The following is a 17,680-nucleotide window of genomic DNA, read 5'->3' as shown; positions in this document are numbered from 1 at the left end:
AGAACTCCCCGGAATTCAGGCATTCTGCTCCTCTGCACACAAAACTGCTAGGCAAACGCCCTGCCAAGCCAAAGTTGTCGGTCTCTAATTGAGTCCCAAGATGCATCTATTATACACAAAATCGGAGCACCGAGATACGCAACTATTTTATTCATTTGATACATGGTTGGAAAAGGCAGCCAGCATTTCCCTGCTGTCCTCGCGGACGTATTACATTGTCTACAGATACAGGCCATGACAGCCATGTGCACAAGTTTGGAGAAGCTATAAGCTCATGAATTATGGCCGTACACTGTGCAGAGAATGTACTGAGCTAGAATTAGAGAGTTCAAACCCTTGATCGGCTACGAAGATGATCTTGGCCAATGGGTGTGTTTCTTTTTTTGACAAACCTAGTAATTCCCAGATGGTTGGTTTTTTAACAAGAGGAGCTGGCTTTTCGTACCTGAAGTTGTTCCAAAGAGGCTTGCTAAAAGACACCTTTCCCTTCCTCTCCCCAAAACAGACACCCTGGGAGGGAGGCGGGGCTGAGAGAGCTCTAAGTGAACAGGGACGAGCCAAGGTCACCCAGCTGGCCTGCACGTGGAGGATTGGGAATCAAACCTGGTTCTCCAGATATGAGTCCACCGCTTTCAGATGCTACAAAACCCTGGCTCTCAAGCCGGTCGCTCTTTTACCGGCGGGTAAAGTTGGAGAGAAAGAACAGGCAGGTTGGAAGAAGATCGTAAATAAAGCTGGCTCTCGAGTCCAGAAAAGGTACTCACATGATGACAAAGGGAATAGGAATCTGGCCCCTCTTTGTAGACGGCACGTTGCTGGCTCCATGCAATGTGACCGTGATGGCTTCCTTTGTGGAATTAGCCAGGTGTTGGTTATTGGGCCCTGAGCTGTGGGCAGGTTGTCCAAGTTCAACAGGATCATCCTTGACCTGCCAGGCAAAAGCACACGAAAATGGGTGAAGCCAACATTATAGCGACACTCCTCAACTTGTAAACAACCCAGGTTCTTTCATTCCCAGCTCTGTCTCCGTAAGGCCAGCATCTGAGCACTTTCAACATTCTACCTGCATCGTTCTGTTGTAATCGTAACAATAGGCCAGTGTGATTGTTCCGATTTTGCCGCTGGAAGAAGAGGTTGGGAGAGGGGTTTGCCTAAAAATTGGGTGGTTTGCGCTAGCAGGGACGCCCGTCCTTTCTAGCAATCGCTGGGGACTCTCGGCCTTCTTGACTTGCAAATGAAACACGGGCGAAGACCCTTTTTGGTCAGGCCTTTCATTAGCGCTTCCTCTGGCTTCATCCGTGAGCTGCATTCCCAGGAGCCCTGAAAACTTCTTCCCCCTCGAAATCAAACCGCCTGAAGCCCCTTTGAGCAGGCGTGCAAGGTCCCTCCCCTGCTGCCGATCCAGCCTAGTGGGTAGATGAGAGGAAAAGGGAATCTTGAATTATGAAATGCAGGAGGCAACCTGGGGAGAAGGAGAGATGTACGGAGATGGATAGAAATAGCAGCCCGGCATTCTTAAAGCTACAGGCGACACCAACATGCAAATTCACATCCGGCGGCCTTGTTCTGAATCGAAATGATCAGAATCGGACAGAGCCGGAAGAGACCACCAAGGGTCATCCGGTCCGAGGCAGCCAGAACTGGTCGCACCTTCAGAAAATGCCTTCTGATATTTAATTGCCCCTCCTTGCCTGTAATTTGAACCCATTGTCCTTCACCTCATCTCTAAAGCCATAATAAACAAGCTGGACCCCTCTTCGGCATGTCTCCGTTTGGCATAGCTAAACACTGTGATCCTCTCTAAAGGAGAGAGAGAAGTCATTGGACACCAGGAGTGTGGAAGCATGAGGGCATTGTCTATACAGAGGGGACCCTGTGGAGACATGTGCTCCATGGAAGGCCATGTGGAGAGGGGGAGAGGACAAGACGGGAACAGAGGAGTCAAGAGGGCAGAGAGTCCAAGTCTTTCAGCTGAGAATAAAAAACAGCTTCCTAAGTCCACTTTTGCATCTTCCCCCCGAAAAATTCACAAATAGTCACTGGGTCACCCAGGCAATGTCCCATTTCAATGCATCTTAAGAAGTGTGCGTGCGCACCTTGAATCAAACTCGGTTGGTCTTAAAGGTGCCCCTGGCCTCGAATTTCGCGAGAAGTTTGTCAGCCAAGCGTGGGAGATTTGTGAGTTTTGGAAACTTAATTTAACATCGCAGCTCATTTCTCGCCATCTAACATATTTAGCACCGTGCGTGTCGCTGCCAGCAATATAGATATCAGTGTGAAAGGCGTGTTTTGTTTTGTTTTCACTGTTTCACGTATAAAGACTAGGTGGGGGTGGGGGTGGATCTTATTTTCAGCATCGCAGGGATACGTGAAATATCACACCATCGCCTGCCGACCTAGATAGCCCAGGCCGATTCTGCCAGCTCTCAGAAGCTAAGCAGGGTCAGCCTGGAAGGGGTAGTCTCCAAGGGATGCCAGGTTTGTGACACAGGGGCAGCCAGTGGCACATCTCTTGCCCGGCAGCCGGACAATCTTAGGATCGCCGGACTAGATTACCGACAGCTTGCAAACACCTTTCCCTTCCTCTCCTCACGACAGATTCCCTGTGAGGTAGGCGGGGCTGAGAGAGCTCTGACAGAACTACCCCGTGAAAACAGCCTTCGGAGAACTGCCCTAAGATCACCCAGCTGCATGCATAGGGAGCTAGTGGCCAAGTTCTCCACTGTCCCCCTCTTAGCCTTTTTGGGGTTCTTGCGTAAATGCTGCTCAATAGGGGGGCCTGCTGGTTAAGTCCTTCTTCTTTGTTGACTCCCAGCTGCCGTCTCGTTCCGGGACAGAACTTCATGAGTCACCGAAGGAGTGAGACCGTCCCCTTCCCGTCAGTCCAATCAAATTAGCAATAGTTATTTCAAAGGCTTCTGTTATTAATAAAGATGCGGTCCCGGCCAAGATTAAAATCGCCTTTGTAAAGGGAAAGAAAAAGACACGCACGCAAGTTCAGACTTCAAAAGAGAGACAAAGGGCCGTCCAAAATAAGAAGGGGGGGAAGGCTAAGGTGTTTTGTACACTGACGAATGCAGAACTATTACGAAATTATTGGGCGGGGGGTAACCAAGAAAGCCCTGGTTTGCTATATGGAGCCAGATGACAGCAAACCGTCTCTGAATGTTTTATTGTTGTGGGGTGATCCCGTAGCAATGCAGGTGGTTATTTTTTTAATTAATTTTGGGACTCGGTGGGGGAGGAAATTTGGAGTCCTCAAAACTACTGCTGTGAAGGGATTGGTGGTTTGAGGTTGATTGACAACCCGAGGAACGGGGAGGGAGGGGGACCCTGTGGGTTGTCCAGGCTTCCATCTTCTCTGCCACCTCATCGGGAAGGGAAAATCCGCGGCAAGATGGCGGGACAATGCAGGAGGGGTCTCCCGTCAGGAAGCGGACAAACACAATTTACAGTCTTGCATTTGCAAACAGGAGGCAACAAGGTGGTCTCAATGGTGTAGCTATAATACATAAGTGCTGCCTTGGTTTAGCACCCTCGTCCTCCACTTAGAATGTAAAAAAAACATCTGTAGAAGAGAACATCTGTGGAAGAGCCGGGGGGACGGTATTCTATAAAGCGCTGTGAACATTTTAAACAGCACCCCACCGAGACTCAGAGGGTTACAGGTAAATAAATCCCGCTAGCAGCCAGTTACTAAAACGGGTCTGTCTGAAATGACGGGAAAAATCCATTAGCCACCGGTTACGAAAACAGAATACAAAGCTAGTTTGAACATGGTCTCTTCCGTGACAAGCATTTTTTATTTCGCAGTGATGGGATTCGTAAACAAAAAGCTGCCACATTTGAGAGGCGGTGTTGTGGTTAAGAACAGCAGCCTCTCATCTGGAGAGCCAGGTTTGATTGACATGCAGGCAGCTCGGTGGCCTTGGGCTAGTCACAGTCCTGTTAGCCGTTCTCATGGTTCTCTCAGAGCTCTCTCAGGCCCACCTACTTCACAGGGTGCCTGTCGTGGGGAGAGGAAGGGAAGGTGATTGGGAGCCACTTTGAGATTCTTCTGATTAGTGAAAAGCGGGGTATAAAAACCAGCTCCTCTTCATCATCGTCTTCTGAGTCCAGCAACAACGACAACAACAAAATTCCAGGGACACTTGAGAGCCAAAGTTCCCTTTCTCAGCTATGAGCTTGCATCTAACCCGTGCAACTATCTTAAAAGATAGAAGGGCGGAACAGCCCACCTGCATTCCGCAGGAGGAGAAAACACATGTGCACACCCACACAGAAAAGCATCCGACACTCGCTCCCGTGGTGAGCTATTTGTATACAGATGACACACACCATCCATCTCCACCTCCCCTGCCCTCCCTCTGTGTTGCCAAGGCAGCCAGGCTGGGCCTGCGCTACTCCCCCAGGACCTATTGATGGGTGAGAGAAGAAAATGAAAGGTTAAACGCAAGGCTCTCCTCTCTCCGAATGTGCAGCGGCAGCTGTAATCAGCCTGTGATGGGAATCAAAGAGAGAGTAATCACAGGAGGCTACAGGCTGTGACAAGTGGATGTTCAGCTGGCAGCGAAGGCAGCAGATTCCTCAAAGGCAAACAAGTGGCACCATTCTGGGGCAACCCCACTCTCCCCTAACTCCCCCGAACCCGGAAGAATGTCGAGACGGCTGACATCACCCGGAAATGACATCAGAATGTTGGAAAACTTGAGGGGCAACAACTGGGCTATGGGGCCAAACTCTATGGTAGAATTTCCTTCCAAGCGTATTTCTGCAGAACAGGAAGTGACGTCAGCCGGCCATGCTTCACTGCCACGCCTCCCGGAAGGCTCAGGCAGCAAACGGTTAAATGTCTGGAGCCCCTCCCCTTCCCACCCCCTCCAGACCCATGATTGGCTATTTCGGGAGGAGGCGGGTTAGCCTGCCCAAATAAGGGTAGAATTATTAGTGAACTATTTGTTAGCTAATGCTCAGATTGTATGCCCCAGCCAAGATGAATTCTGCAGTCTTACAGAGAAGCAGAGGCAAATTTTAGACTTTTACTTTTGGGGATTTCTATATGTGATTTTTAGGATGCTTAGGGATGATCCTGCGTTGAGCAGGGGGTTGGACTAGATGGCCTGTATGGCCCCTTCCAACTCTATGATTCTAGGATTCTATGACTAGATGGCCTGTATGGCCCCTTCCAACTCTGTGATTCTAGGATTCTATGACTAGATGGCCTGTATGGCCCCTTCCAACTCTAGGATTCTAGGATTCTATGACTAGATGGCCTGTATGGCCCCTTCCAACTCTACGATTCTAGGATCCTATGACTAGATGGCCTGTATGGCCCCTTCCAACTCTATGATTCTAGGATCCTATGACTAGATGGCCTGTATGGCCCCTTCCAACTCTAGGATTCTAGGATTCTATGACTAGATGGCCTGTGTGGCCCCTTCCAACTCTACGATTATAGGATTCTATGACTAGATGGCCTGTATGGCCCCTTCCAACTCTAGGATTCTAGGATTCTATGACTAGATGGCCTGTGTGGCCCCTTCCAACTCTATGATTCTAGGATTCTATGACTAGATGGCCTGTGTGGCCCCTTCCAACTCTACGATTATAGGATTCTATGACTAGATGGCCTGTATGGCCCCTTCCAACTCTATGATTCTAGGATTCTATGACTAGATGGCCTGTATGGCCCCTTCCAACTCTATGATTCTAGGATTCTATGACTAGATGGCCTGTATGGCCCCTTCCAACTCTATGATTCTAGGATTCTATGACTAGATGGCCTGTATGGCCCCTTCCAACTCTATGATTCTAGGATTCTATGACTAGATGGCCTGTATGGCCCCTTCCAACTCTGTGATTCTAGGATTCTATGACTAGATGGCCTGTATGGCCCCTTCCAACTCTATGATTCTAGGATTCTATATTATCGGTTATAGTTAAGATGTTCTAGTTACTATGCAGAGGTGACGAGGTGCGTAATGGAATAAATAGTACAGATGAAAATTAATAATATAGTGGTGAAACAGACTAGTAAAATATTTGAAGAAAGAACCGTCATAAAGAGGACATTGTGGAGAAAATTTATGCTTATTTGCTTTATATCCCCTGCAAGGTATAGTAACTTCCGAACGACACGAACATACAAACCCCCTTATATTCCTATCGTTTTTCTTCAAGTTCCCACGCCGAGGAATCGAACCCTTGCACTCCTGCACAGGCGTCCAGCACTGCCCCTTTCCCCTTCTCGCACCTACCTTCTTGGTTCCCCAGGAAAACAGACTGAAAGAACTTCTCTTGTGAAGCCGGTCGCTCTCTGACCTTTTCTACCGTCCCAGGATTCGAAAGCAAAACAGAAAAGAAGACTCAGTTTCATGCACTGGCACGGCCATCGCTTTAGAAGTCACAAGCTCATTACACCTAAAGTGAACTCTTGCTTTTTGCAGGTGTTACGCTAGCAGCTCAAAGAGAGGTCCCTGTTTGCTTTTAGCACACAAAGTCAGGACAAGACCCAGCCACGAGTGAGCTGAAAGGATATTTCAGAGCACCCTGAGTCATCTCCAGATCAGTCTATGTATCCTCCAGTGTTACGTGTCTTTCACTCTTAGCATGGCACAAGGGGGTTTTTTGTTGGGTAGGAGGGCTTAACCCCCCCCCAAACAAAATCAATAAAAGAAATTGGATCAACGAACGCTTATTTACAAAGGTCAGAGGGAGAAAACGAATAGAAAAGAGTTTAAAAATGCAAGGGAAAAAACAAGAAGGAACTAGTGAAGGAATTTCATGATGGTTCTGGAATGGACTCTAAACTCTCTCTCTCTCCCTTCTTTCAAAAGTCCTGTGCCCAGCCTGGCACCGTAGAATTGCTTATGGTCAAGTCAGTTGACCTGACAATCTTGCAAGGAATCTAAGGAAATAATTAAGTTCCACCGTGCGACTGCTCGGGAGAAATTAGGACCAGAAAGCTTTATTTGCAGCTTGCTCGTTTCTCAAAAAACTGCAAAACTCAAACTAAAAAAAAAAATACTTGCAAGGAGACTTTTAAAAGTCTTAATGTCTAAAGCACCCAGAATAAAATAGCGACAAATGAAAGAGAGGGGGGAAGTGATGGTTCAAAGGTTTGTTTGTTGTTGTTGTTTGAACGTTTTAAAAAGCCACGTTCTCTCTTTCCTTTATTCGGCTCTGTTGTTCCAGATTTCTTTTTAAGTTCAAGCCAGAGATAAAAGGCTTTTACATGGCAAGCAGGAGGGCCCCAAAGAAACTAAATACGTAAGAAAAAAGTGTTCACATGGCACCTAAAACATGAAGTAGACACCAGGCAAAAGAAAAAAAAATTGAGAACCACTGTTGTATAGGAAAGCTGAGAAGAAATGGGGCACGAACTGGATTTTTGCAGCTCAGTTCCTGATTCGAGGCTCAACCGCGAACCAATAGGCCAGCTTGCAAACCGAACTGTTTTTTATTGGTTTGGGGGCCATTTTAAGTTTAACCCCCCTTTTTAAAAAATTCACAGCTTTTTTAAAAGTCCAATTTCCGTGGAGGGCCAACAGCAGGGCAGAGAGGCCAAGACCTTCCCAAGAACCTCAGAACAGCCCTGGCTGGATCAGACCAGTGAAGGTCCATCTAGTCCAGCCTCCTGTCTCACATGGCCTTCATCAGGCCACTAGAAGACCCTTGCTGGATCAGACCAAGAGTCCAAGACCCGCCTCACACAGCGGCCAACCAGTTCCTCTGCAGGGCCAACAACAGGAGATGCAGAATCCATCATCTTTCCCTGATGTTGCTTCCTGGCACCGGGATTTTGAGAGGTTTACTATTTCTCAAAACAGGGGTTCCCTTGAGTCACTGTACAGAGAAGCCACAATCGACACCCCTACCCTACATGAATATATCCAGCCCCCGTGCCCTGCCCTTCCCCTTCCAGATGGCAACGTGATTCGTTCTTTGATTCCTTTTTTGTTTACTTGACTACACAACCCCAGTCCCTTCCGCCCCCAGCTGCCTCGGGCCACTCACATCTTTTAAAGAAGCGACATCTCCCTCCTCGTCCACCTGCTTCTCTTCACCCATGGCGAGGGAGATATCTCGCCTTCCTCCTCAGCTCTCCTCAGCACCGCAGGATCAGAAGGGAACCTCACGCCAGCACTGACCGTTACTTTAACACCGGAGGCTCCATTCTAGCCCCCAAGACGCCTCTTCATACTCTGAGCCAAAGGCCTGGGAGTCTTCATCGCCCCAGTAATGGAAAGGTCATAAATGGAGGGGGTTGGAGGCAGCGCCCTGATATTGATGCCATCATAAGCCTCTTGTGACATCACCCACATTGCCGTGTTGAGGTCAGTGTGCGCTACTGGGCTAACTCTGGAGAGGAACTGCGTTGGGGAATACCTGGGTATTTGGTGGATAGAGCTGGGAGAGGGTGAGATTTGAGGCAGGGAGCGACCTCGGTAGAGAATCATGGCACAGCATGGAGGGCAGGGCCACAAAATGGCTGCCGCAGGAGGCGGAGTCAGGCCCAAAATGGCCGCCACGGGGGAAGAGCTTTTGGCGACAGTGGCAGCCGGTGCTGAAGCAATGTTTTTTTTTTAAAAAATCAGGGTAGCCGATCAAATCTCCAGTGGCCGATCAGAAGCCCTGCGCCTGTATTAGTTTAACGTTAATATGATTACTGTTGTATGAACGTTTTCATGTAGATTAAGTTCTATGTACTGTTTCTATGTTTTATGTAAGCCGCCCTGAGCTTCAGGGGAGGGCAGTATATAAATATGAACGAATGAACGAATGAACGAATGAACGAATGAACGAATGAACGAATGAATGAATGAATGAATGAACAAATGAATGAATGAAGAAAGTCCTGACCCCACTCACTTTTTAAACTACTTAGTGGGCATCAGGAAAAGGGCTGGCAGAAACCACAGGACCCTGATCTATAGGATTCAATGAATATTTTGGGATAAGTCCCTGCAAAATTCTACCTCTACCTACCTACAAATTTCCCTACGCACACAAGCTCTACGTGGAAGCAATTTTCTTTCTCTTCCACGTACTTACACACAACTCTTCCGGTCAGAACTGAAGGGCATTTAGCTGAGCCTATAGAAAGGGGGGAGGGAGGAGGGGGAGAGAGGCTGCTCTTAACAGAACACACACCCGCACACACAGCGATTCCACGCGTGATTTATGAGTTGTTATTGGAACATGCGAGTTTTATGCTCCTCCTGAGACCCCGTAAAATAATAGCGGGCTCAGTTGTATGAAGATGAACTGCTCACCAGCAAGCTTTCCCTAACTCAATGGTTCCCCCGGTGCCCTTAAAACCAGATGGAAAACTCCTTACGCTGGCTAAATAGAAGAGAGTAAATGGGGGAAGAGTCCATCCGTGGCAAGGGAGAACAAGAGCGGTCCCCTTCTCCATGAACGAGATAAGGTTTCCTTTCTCTTCTGCCTGCCGGTACAATAGACCTGAGCAATGGAGAAGGGGCAGGGAAACTGTCCAAGGCCAATGTGGAAGACTGGGATCATGTTGAAACCAGAGCATTTATTTCACAAGCAATGCGCTACCAAATGCATCCATCAATGGGGTGCAATGTCCTAGAATCCACCCACCAAAGCATCCATCTTTTCCGGAGGAACTGGTCTATGTAGTCTGGAGATCAGCTATAATTCCGGAGGGTCCCCATGTCCCACCTGGAGGATGGCATCCCTATCAGCAAGGTTACAAGGCCTTAGAGACCAGTTCCCGTCCATTTTCTCCAGGGGAACTGACCACTGTAGTCTGGAGGTGAGCTGCAATTCCAGGGTGAACACCCACCTGAATGCTATCGTCCCTATGCTTACGCCTCAAATAAAATTTTGTTGGTCTTAAAGATGCCACGGGAATCTGACTTTGTTCTAGCAAAATTACGGTTCAAGAGCAACCGACACTTTGCAACCCCTGCCTAATTGTCAGAGTCTAAAGGTCAGTCTTGCAGTTCTCCTGGAAGATACTTTTGTCCTTCCTTGCTCAAGGCTGTTAATGATTGATGTGTCTTCTAATGAGGTGCAATAAGAAGAGGAAGAGGACGGGATCCATCTTTGCAAACCATTAGGCAGAGGACGGAGGCCAAAGAGCGTCATTACAAGTGGTAGCAGCCACAAAGATGAGGATTCTGGAGTTTATTAGCGACCGGGCAAGTGGAATTTCCTGGAAGTGGGGGGAGATATGGGGAGGAGTGGGTGGGATTTGGAGTGGTCCATCCTGTCTCATGCAGGGGCCAACCAGTTCCTCTGGAGAGCCAACCACAGGGCAGAGGGGCCGAGACTATCATAAGAACATTATAAGAGCCCTGCTGAGTCAGACCAGGAAGGGTCCATCCAGTCCAGCCTCCTGCCTCATACAGGGGCCAACCAGTTCCTCTAGACCAGACTTTCTCGACTTTGAGAAACATCTCAAACCATCTTCAGGCTTCAAGAAACCCTAGAGGTGGTGTGATTTGGGCAGAATAGGGCTGGGAAGCAGAGCTGTGGACACGCCCACCCAAGGCCCCTCCCCTTCCCGCCCTCTCCTGGCCCATCATTGGCCACTTTGGGAGGGCGGGGCAGGTCAACATGACCATATACGGTCACATCCGCCCGATCGATGTTAAACCAATTTTTTAAATATGCAAAAGATTAATGAACTCCCGCCCATTTGGGAAACCTTTCCAGAGTTGTCAGGAAACTCTAAGGCAGGGGTAGTCAAACTGCGGCCCTCCAGATGTCCATGGACTACAATTCACTGGCAGGGGGCTCATGGGAATTGTAGTCCATGGACATCTGGAGGGCCGCAGTTTGACTACCGCTGCTCTAAGGTTTCATGAAACTCAGCCTGAGAAAGCTTGCTTTAGATAGCCAGGAACTGGGAACAAAGGCCTTGCTGGGAAATATGACACACCCTATTTCTGCATCTCTCCAGTGGATGGTTCTTTCCTTCCACCGTAAAGCATTTCAGCAGCAGGCAGACACCAAAATCCCGCCCCAGTCAAGTGACAAGCCAGCATTCGTCTAAAGATGGGAAAACACTTGCAGAGGGAGATGCCAAAGGAACCTCACGTTCAAAGACCCAATTCCATCACTGGGTGATAAAAGAAATTTACACACCGGATGAGGTCAGCCAGTCCTACAGCGTAAACCACACCGTTTATCAGATAATGACTTCAGTCAATGTCTCATTGTAGTTATGACCGGGTCTGTCTCGCCCCGACAGGGCGTCTGTTATTTACAACGTAAAGCGTGGGTTTTAAATACATTCTGTAAAGATGCTTTTGTCCTTGTCCCACCTTACACAGAGCAGGTTTGCTCGCTGAGGTACCGATGTTCTACTAGAAGAAGAAGAAAACCCTCAGTGTGCTGCCAGGAATGTGTCCATAGATCGCTGCGTGATGAGACCTGGATGCTAATCCTGCAAGCATGCCTCATGATCCGAATCCATGGCTTCTTTAAGGCCACGTAAATAGATCTATCTAGACGAGCATCTTGTCTCACAGGGTGGCCAACCGGTTCCCTTGAACGGTTAGCAACAGGCTGCAAAGGTTAAGACCTTTATATGAACATCGTAAGTTCCCTGCTGAATGAGCCCTATTCTGCACACAATAGATAATGCACTTTCAATGCACTTTAGAAGTCGATTTTCCTGTTCTGTACTGGAATATCCAGTTGCCAAAAGCACATGGAAAGTGCATTATCCTGTGTGTGCGGAATGGACCCTGGGGTCAATCTAACCCATATCCTGTTGTAGCCAGCCAGCTCCTCTTTCAATGATGTTTCCTGGCAATTCCCACATTAAGCTGCAAAAAAAGGAGGCATCTATCAAGACCTGGTGGCGACATAATGTTTTATTATGTCGACAGAGAAATCTTGCGGCAGTCTTCGGCAATAAAATGTTACCGCCTCTGGTGCCCGCCCTTTAATATTTTTTTATTACGGCATTATAGTTTACACACCGTTGGTTCGAGTGTTATTAGACCTACCCATCATGTTTTCATTGCCTGTTTTTAGATTAAAATTACATCCTCCTTGATAAAAAGCAAAGAGAAAAAAGAAAGAAGAAGAATCCCAGGTGAACAGGCAGAATGGATTTTGAAAAAAAAACGAACAAATAATTAAGCTAACTCAATGGGAAAACAGAATTCCAGGCTGGTAGCAGAGTTCAAAAAATAAATCCACATGTGATTGTTATGGTTATGTCTCATCTCCGAAACATGCTAAGCTTTTTATTGGGGAAGGTTTATGGGTCTTCGTTGAGACATACAAATAAATATGTGTCCTGCAAAACAGCCTTCCCAGCTAACACAGACTCTTACGGCTCGCTTTGAAATTATACGTTTAAGTGGGTAGCAAGGTTTGTCTGCAACCGCAGGACAAGGTTTGTCTCCAGGGGCCCTTTGAGGCTGAGAAAGTTTTATTCCAGGTAGAAGCTTTTGTGTGTATGCACACACTGAAATGATATCACAACGTTACTGGAAACGGACAGCGTTCCCCTCCTTGTACATAATCTTGGGAGAAACAAAATCGAATGAAACCCTGGATTATTCCTTTCCCACCCCGTTGTTTACAGAGGACAGCGACCTTGAGGCCAGAATTTCTCCTGCCGAGCAGGAAAGCTTTCCAAGGTGTCCACGAAACCATCACAAAGGGATAAGCCCCTGCCCCTCAAAAAATCTCCAAAACTTCCTCCAGTTCCCCCTGGAGATTTAAAAAAAAAAATCCAGGCTGAGTAATATCACTAGACAGCCCAGGGTGGCTAATTAAATCTATGAAGGAGTCTATATGGGATTATTTCATTATCGCTGCTGACCTCCATGTCCTCACAACAGTTTGCCCCAAGATCTGCAATATCTACCCTTTGGTGGCTGGTGGGTTTTGTAGTCAGAGACCAGGATTGCATCTGCCGTTTGTCCCGTCTCCCAAATCACCTTCCTTGGCCTGACCTACGTGAGAGTTTGTTTAGATTCACCCGGCCGTCATGCGCGGCAGAGGTCTGCATCTGTCCCCTCTTTGCTCTCCAGAGGAACTGAAGCCCTCGAAATAATCTGATTTGAGGCTGTGAAATCTCATTTTGAAGGTCTATTAATGCATAGCTGGAACGATACCGGCCCCATCCTGTCTCCGACGAGTGAAACACGGAAAGCCATTTCGGAGGGATATCCATCTCCTGAAACAGGCCTACGAAAGGGATGTGAGGACTAATCAGAAAGCAATTATCCCCAGGGAGGGAGATTAAAACAATATCTGAGCTACTTTCCCTCCACCTTCCTCTAAGTCTCGCCTCTGGTGGGGGACAGGCCGGGACAGCTGAGCCACGCAAAACAGCCAAGGACTCCATCCTTAAAATACAACTTGAAGGCACTTCCTTGAAGAAAGTAATTAGCAGCCGCCTGATCTATTTGTTCCCTTTGTTGCCGTTGCTTGACCCAAGCGGGAGAAATTTTAATCAATGTTGTTTAAATAATACATAAATAAAACATCCCTGCCTCGTAGCCAAGCCGGCTCTGAACACTGAAGCGGCCGCGTCACGGTTATTAACACCACAGAATTGGCCCCGGTGTCTGAAAAGCTCGGGGCGCCAAGCCAAGGTAATTTAACGCAGATTAGATGCCGTTAACGGACTTCCGCCTCCTTGTTTGTGCAGACAAGAAGGGGGTTGAAGGATGATATCACGAGGAAGGTTGAGGTATTTTCTACCCCGCTTTTCATTACCCAAAGGAGTCCCGCAAGTGGCTTCAAAACCCCTTTTCCCTTCCTCTCCCCTCAACAGAAAAAGTAGGTGTGGCTGAGAGAGCTCCGACAGAACCGCTCTGCGAAAGCAGCTCTCAGAGAACCGCGACTAGCCCGAGGCCACCCAGCTGGCTGCGTGCAGAGGAGCGGGGAATCAAGCCTGGTTCTCCAGATTAGAGTCCCCCGGTCTTTAACCATACTGGTCCGGGTGTGTGTGTGTGGCGGGGGGGTCACAGTTAGCCGAAAGTGACTTGATGGCACTTCCGGCACACAATTTTTTTTTTTAAAGGAATGCACCGTATCTGCCATGGCTAACCTTCTAATTCTACTCTTGTTCCTGCCCCTCGTTTCCGCCATCCTCCTGATACTTGATGCTTTTTTTAACGTATCGATCACAGCAGGGGCATCCCACCGGACGGCCCCATGCAAACGTCATTTGCAAGATGCCATCTCTCTCTCTCTCTCTCTCTCTCTTTTTAATATTCTGAGTTGTTTCCTTGGAGGAGCCTTGCGGGAACTAATTAGACATCCCATCCCATCAGGTTTATTGGCTGGGGAGAGGTTGGTGGGCTTTTCTTTCTTCTCTCCCCCCATCAGCTTGGTTCTGACCCTCCCCGCCTCCCCCTCCCCTGCACCTTCCAGGAAAAGGGGAAGGGGCTTCAAGGAAAGGAGACGAGGCAACGTCTCCCGAGAATCCATGATCCCAAGGACCCCTTAGGGCTAACATTTGCAGAACTCATTCTGCTCCACTTATGCAGAAGAGTCCCAATTCACCTGTGGAATAATTAAACCGGCAGGCGAGCTGGCACATCCATTGTCTTGCTCCGTTCCAGTGAGTTTTACCGCTCCTGTGTGCGTCAGCCGCTCTGGCACAATTTTCCTTCTCCTTTTTTTGTTTCAGCTCTATCAAAGAAAGCAATTTCCCTCCCCTTTTAAGCCTATTTTCTCGTCTTGTCGAAGTAGACACTTGACACGCGCCCAGAGATTATTACAGAAGGAAGGAACTGGCAGCGGTGAATACCTAATAATTATTCTATCCTAAATGTATGATTGTGGGGCTTTTTCTTCCAATGGGTCCTCATGTGTTTTCTCATTTCGGATTTAAATGAGCCCAGCGAACGTTCGTTCTCCCAGGAAAACAATATTCGCTCATTATGACCCGGCGCATGGACGTCCTCTTGATGCTCACGTCCGTTCCTTGCCCGAGGAAAAACAATCACATATGATATCCTGTCCCTTGCTTTGTTATTTCTACATCCAAATATTCCAGATGTTGGAATGCATACGAATGATTTCCAAAAACAGCTCAACACAGCCATCCTCTAGAGAGCTAGAGACTCAAAGCAGCTTGCAAAACGAAACACAGCTCCACAATTTGATCACGCGCAGACACCGTCAAAAGGTGCAGAACTCCAGTAGCGCTACAGCTAGATGGCGAGTCCATCTGTCCTTGCATCTAGAATCACTCCACTCTCCAAGAGAGAAGGACAGACGGACTCATGTTCTAGCAGGAGAAAAGAGCCAGAGTCCAGGGACACCTTGAAGTTGAACGAAATTTGTGGCGAAATTTGTGGCGCCTTTGTGGGTCACTGCTCATGTTCACATGTAGCTAGAATGTGAAGCCACCTGTCCTTTCCTCTTGGAGAGGGGAGCGATTTCAGATGCCGACTGACAATAGTCAGTGAACGACGACAACAGTGTGATCAGGAGTGATACGCAGAGCAGTAAAAGGCGTGGAGTGATAAGGAAACCGAGATCTTGATTCAGTCCAGGAGGATGCCTTGCCTTGAGCTTCACCGCCAGTTGTGATTCAGCAGTCTTTCTGCCTAATCTCCCTTTGAAATTCCTTTGTGAGAGAACTGCGACTCATAGGTCAGGACCTGAATGCCCCGGACAGCTCCTACCCTGAAACAATTCTGGACTCTTGCTCTTTTCTATTGGTACAGGCAAACACAGCTTGATACACACACACACACACACATGTACACTGTGATTTCCTAACATCCTGGGTTAGTGTTGGCATCACCAGCTTGGTCCACAGTCTAAGAGCCAGACAATAAGAGGGCATAGAGGCCAAGACCTCCCTCTGGCATGCAGAGGTTTGCAGCCTCTGAATACAGAGGTTCCCTTTTGTCACCATGGTTCATATTTGGATGGGAGACCACCAAAGATGTCCAGGGCACTGAGACGGGTTAGTGCAGAGAGAGTCAGGGTGGCGTAGAAGAACCAGCATGATGCAATGGTTAAGAGCAGCAAGCTCTAACCTGGACAACAAGGTTTGATTCCCCACTCCGCCGCAAGGGTGACCTTGAGGCAGCCACAGTTCTCCTAGAGCTCTCTCGGCCTCACCTACCTCGCAGGGTGCCTGTTGTGGGGAGAGAACCGTGATGAGAAGAGTGCTCTCCAGATCAGAAGCCACTGCTCTGAACCCCAACAACACCCTGGTTCCCTTCTCCTGCCAGAACTCGGCACCCGGCACCTCCAGCGCGGCCTTATTCCTGCTCCCCCATCCCAGGCCCACAATGACCCGCTGATAAATCTGTCAAGCGCCGCTCCGCTCCCCGGCTGACAGCCGTTCAAAAGAACCCCCTACAAATTGCCGGCCTTACGCTCTGCTGAGCAGCGTTTACATCACGCCTCATCAGCGCTGAGAAGACAGGCGGAGGCAAGCTTGTTTTTCAGCCTCATTTGGCTTCTCCTTGCAAGGGGACTCAGGCCCGGGCTACCGTGACGGATTACGGTGCCACGCCAGGGCACCAGAAAGGCCCGGGCCTCCTGCAGAGCGGGCGATATCCCTGGCCCAACAGCAAACCGGTCACGAGCGGGGAGAAATCACTCAGCAAGCTGGCTCTGGCCAGAGGACGGTAGACAGCTTCCCATTCATCACAGGCTAATAGAGAGGTCTCCCCAGCGAGGGGTAGTAATACTAGGCCGGGCCGGACCCCGCTCTGGGCGGAAAACCGGGCACAAAATACACTTTAGGCATTAACCGTTCAATGATGTTTCTAATCAATCAATTCTTTGGCCCTTCGTCCTGCCGCTTTTAGCCCATGCGTCTGCCGGTTTACCAACAAAGCTTTGGCACTCCTTCTAGACACGTTTATGCTCGAACCCACCAACTTGTTACACACGGCAGAGTTTTAAGACAGCTGATTTAGAACCTGCTTTAAAAAATATGAGAAATTACGAGTGTCCGGCCCCTTTTTGCACCCTTGTGGCTACCGGCCTGCTTCCGTGCAAAGATTTCCCTTAATAATACGGAGAACAGCATGCAAGTCAGTCCTCTAATAGGGCAAACCGTATCCCCAGGGCTGCAGGGAAGAAGGATGAAGGCCTTTCCCCTCAAAAGACAATCCTTGGGGAGCGTATTTTCTGGCAGCTACTGTCTGAACGTCTTAATAGGAGAGGCTTTATTTGCAGCAAAATACAACATCTGCTTCAGCCCAGATCAGCTGAGAATCTAGTCCCTGCCGAACATGCACAATACCTTCTGTTGGGTTACATTTTTAACCCGGCCGAGGCATTTCTCCCACATTGATAGACCCTGAGAAACGCCATAATTATTTATAGCCGGTCGTTTCTTCCTAATGCTTTCCCCTAAAAACCGCCATTGATAAAAGATACCCTTTTCAGTTTATACTATGTTACCTAATAAACCACCCTCCTTTTGTGATAAAATGGGCATCGCAGGGGAATTGCCCAGAGAACACACCAGTGCAACGGCCTTAAAAATGCTGACATGGCCGTGATGGAAGGCCTATTCCTACATAAAATTAAAGAACAACTTTGAGTGATACTGTTTCCGAAGGCAACAGAAAATTGAAGAGAGGGAATGTGTATCAGGTCTGGAGAAAACAGAGAGCCATTCCTGGCAGCCTGGATGCAGAACCTTTGCACGAGATTAATCTTTTCCCCAGAAGAGTTTACTCGTGCATCTTAATGC

The 17,680-nt window shown here is 48.4% G+C and overlaps 2 protein-coding genes across 5 annotated transcripts in view; one reads left to right on the top strand and one right to left on the bottom strand.

Annotated features, from left to right (window-relative positions):
- STRA6 (signaling receptor and transporter of retinol STRA6) overlaps positions 1-17,680 on the top strand; it is an 84,874-nt gene that overhangs the window by 31,550 nt on the left and 35,644 nt on the right. The gene's annotated exons all lie outside the window — the stretch shown is intronic.
- The window catches only part of CCDC33 (coiled-coil domain containing 33), an 89,903-nt gene that overhangs the window by 64,549 nt on the left and 7,674 nt on the right, over positions 1-17,680 (bottom strand). For 3 of the 4 annotated variants that reach the window (XM_077318175.1, XM_077318174.1, XM_077318173.1), the window contains exon 4: positions 765-928. In XM_077318175.1, coding sequence (XP_077174290.1) covers positions 765-928 — 164 coding nt within the window. Of the gene's footprint in view, positions 1-764; positions 929-6,257; positions 6,327-8,016; positions 8,255-17,680 lie in introns of those variants that run through there. The other variant, XM_077318176.1, reaches the window with a different exon arrangement.

The sequence above is a fragment of the Paroedura picta genome, chromosome 18 (assembly GCF_049243985.1).
Source record: "Paroedura picta isolate Pp20150507F chromosome 18, Ppicta_v3.0, whole genome shotgun sequence".
Lineage (NCBI taxonomy): Eukaryota > Metazoa > Chordata > Lepidosauria > Squamata > Gekkonidae > Paroedura > Paroedura picta.
This window is presented reverse-complemented; position numbering and strand designations above follow the sequence as displayed.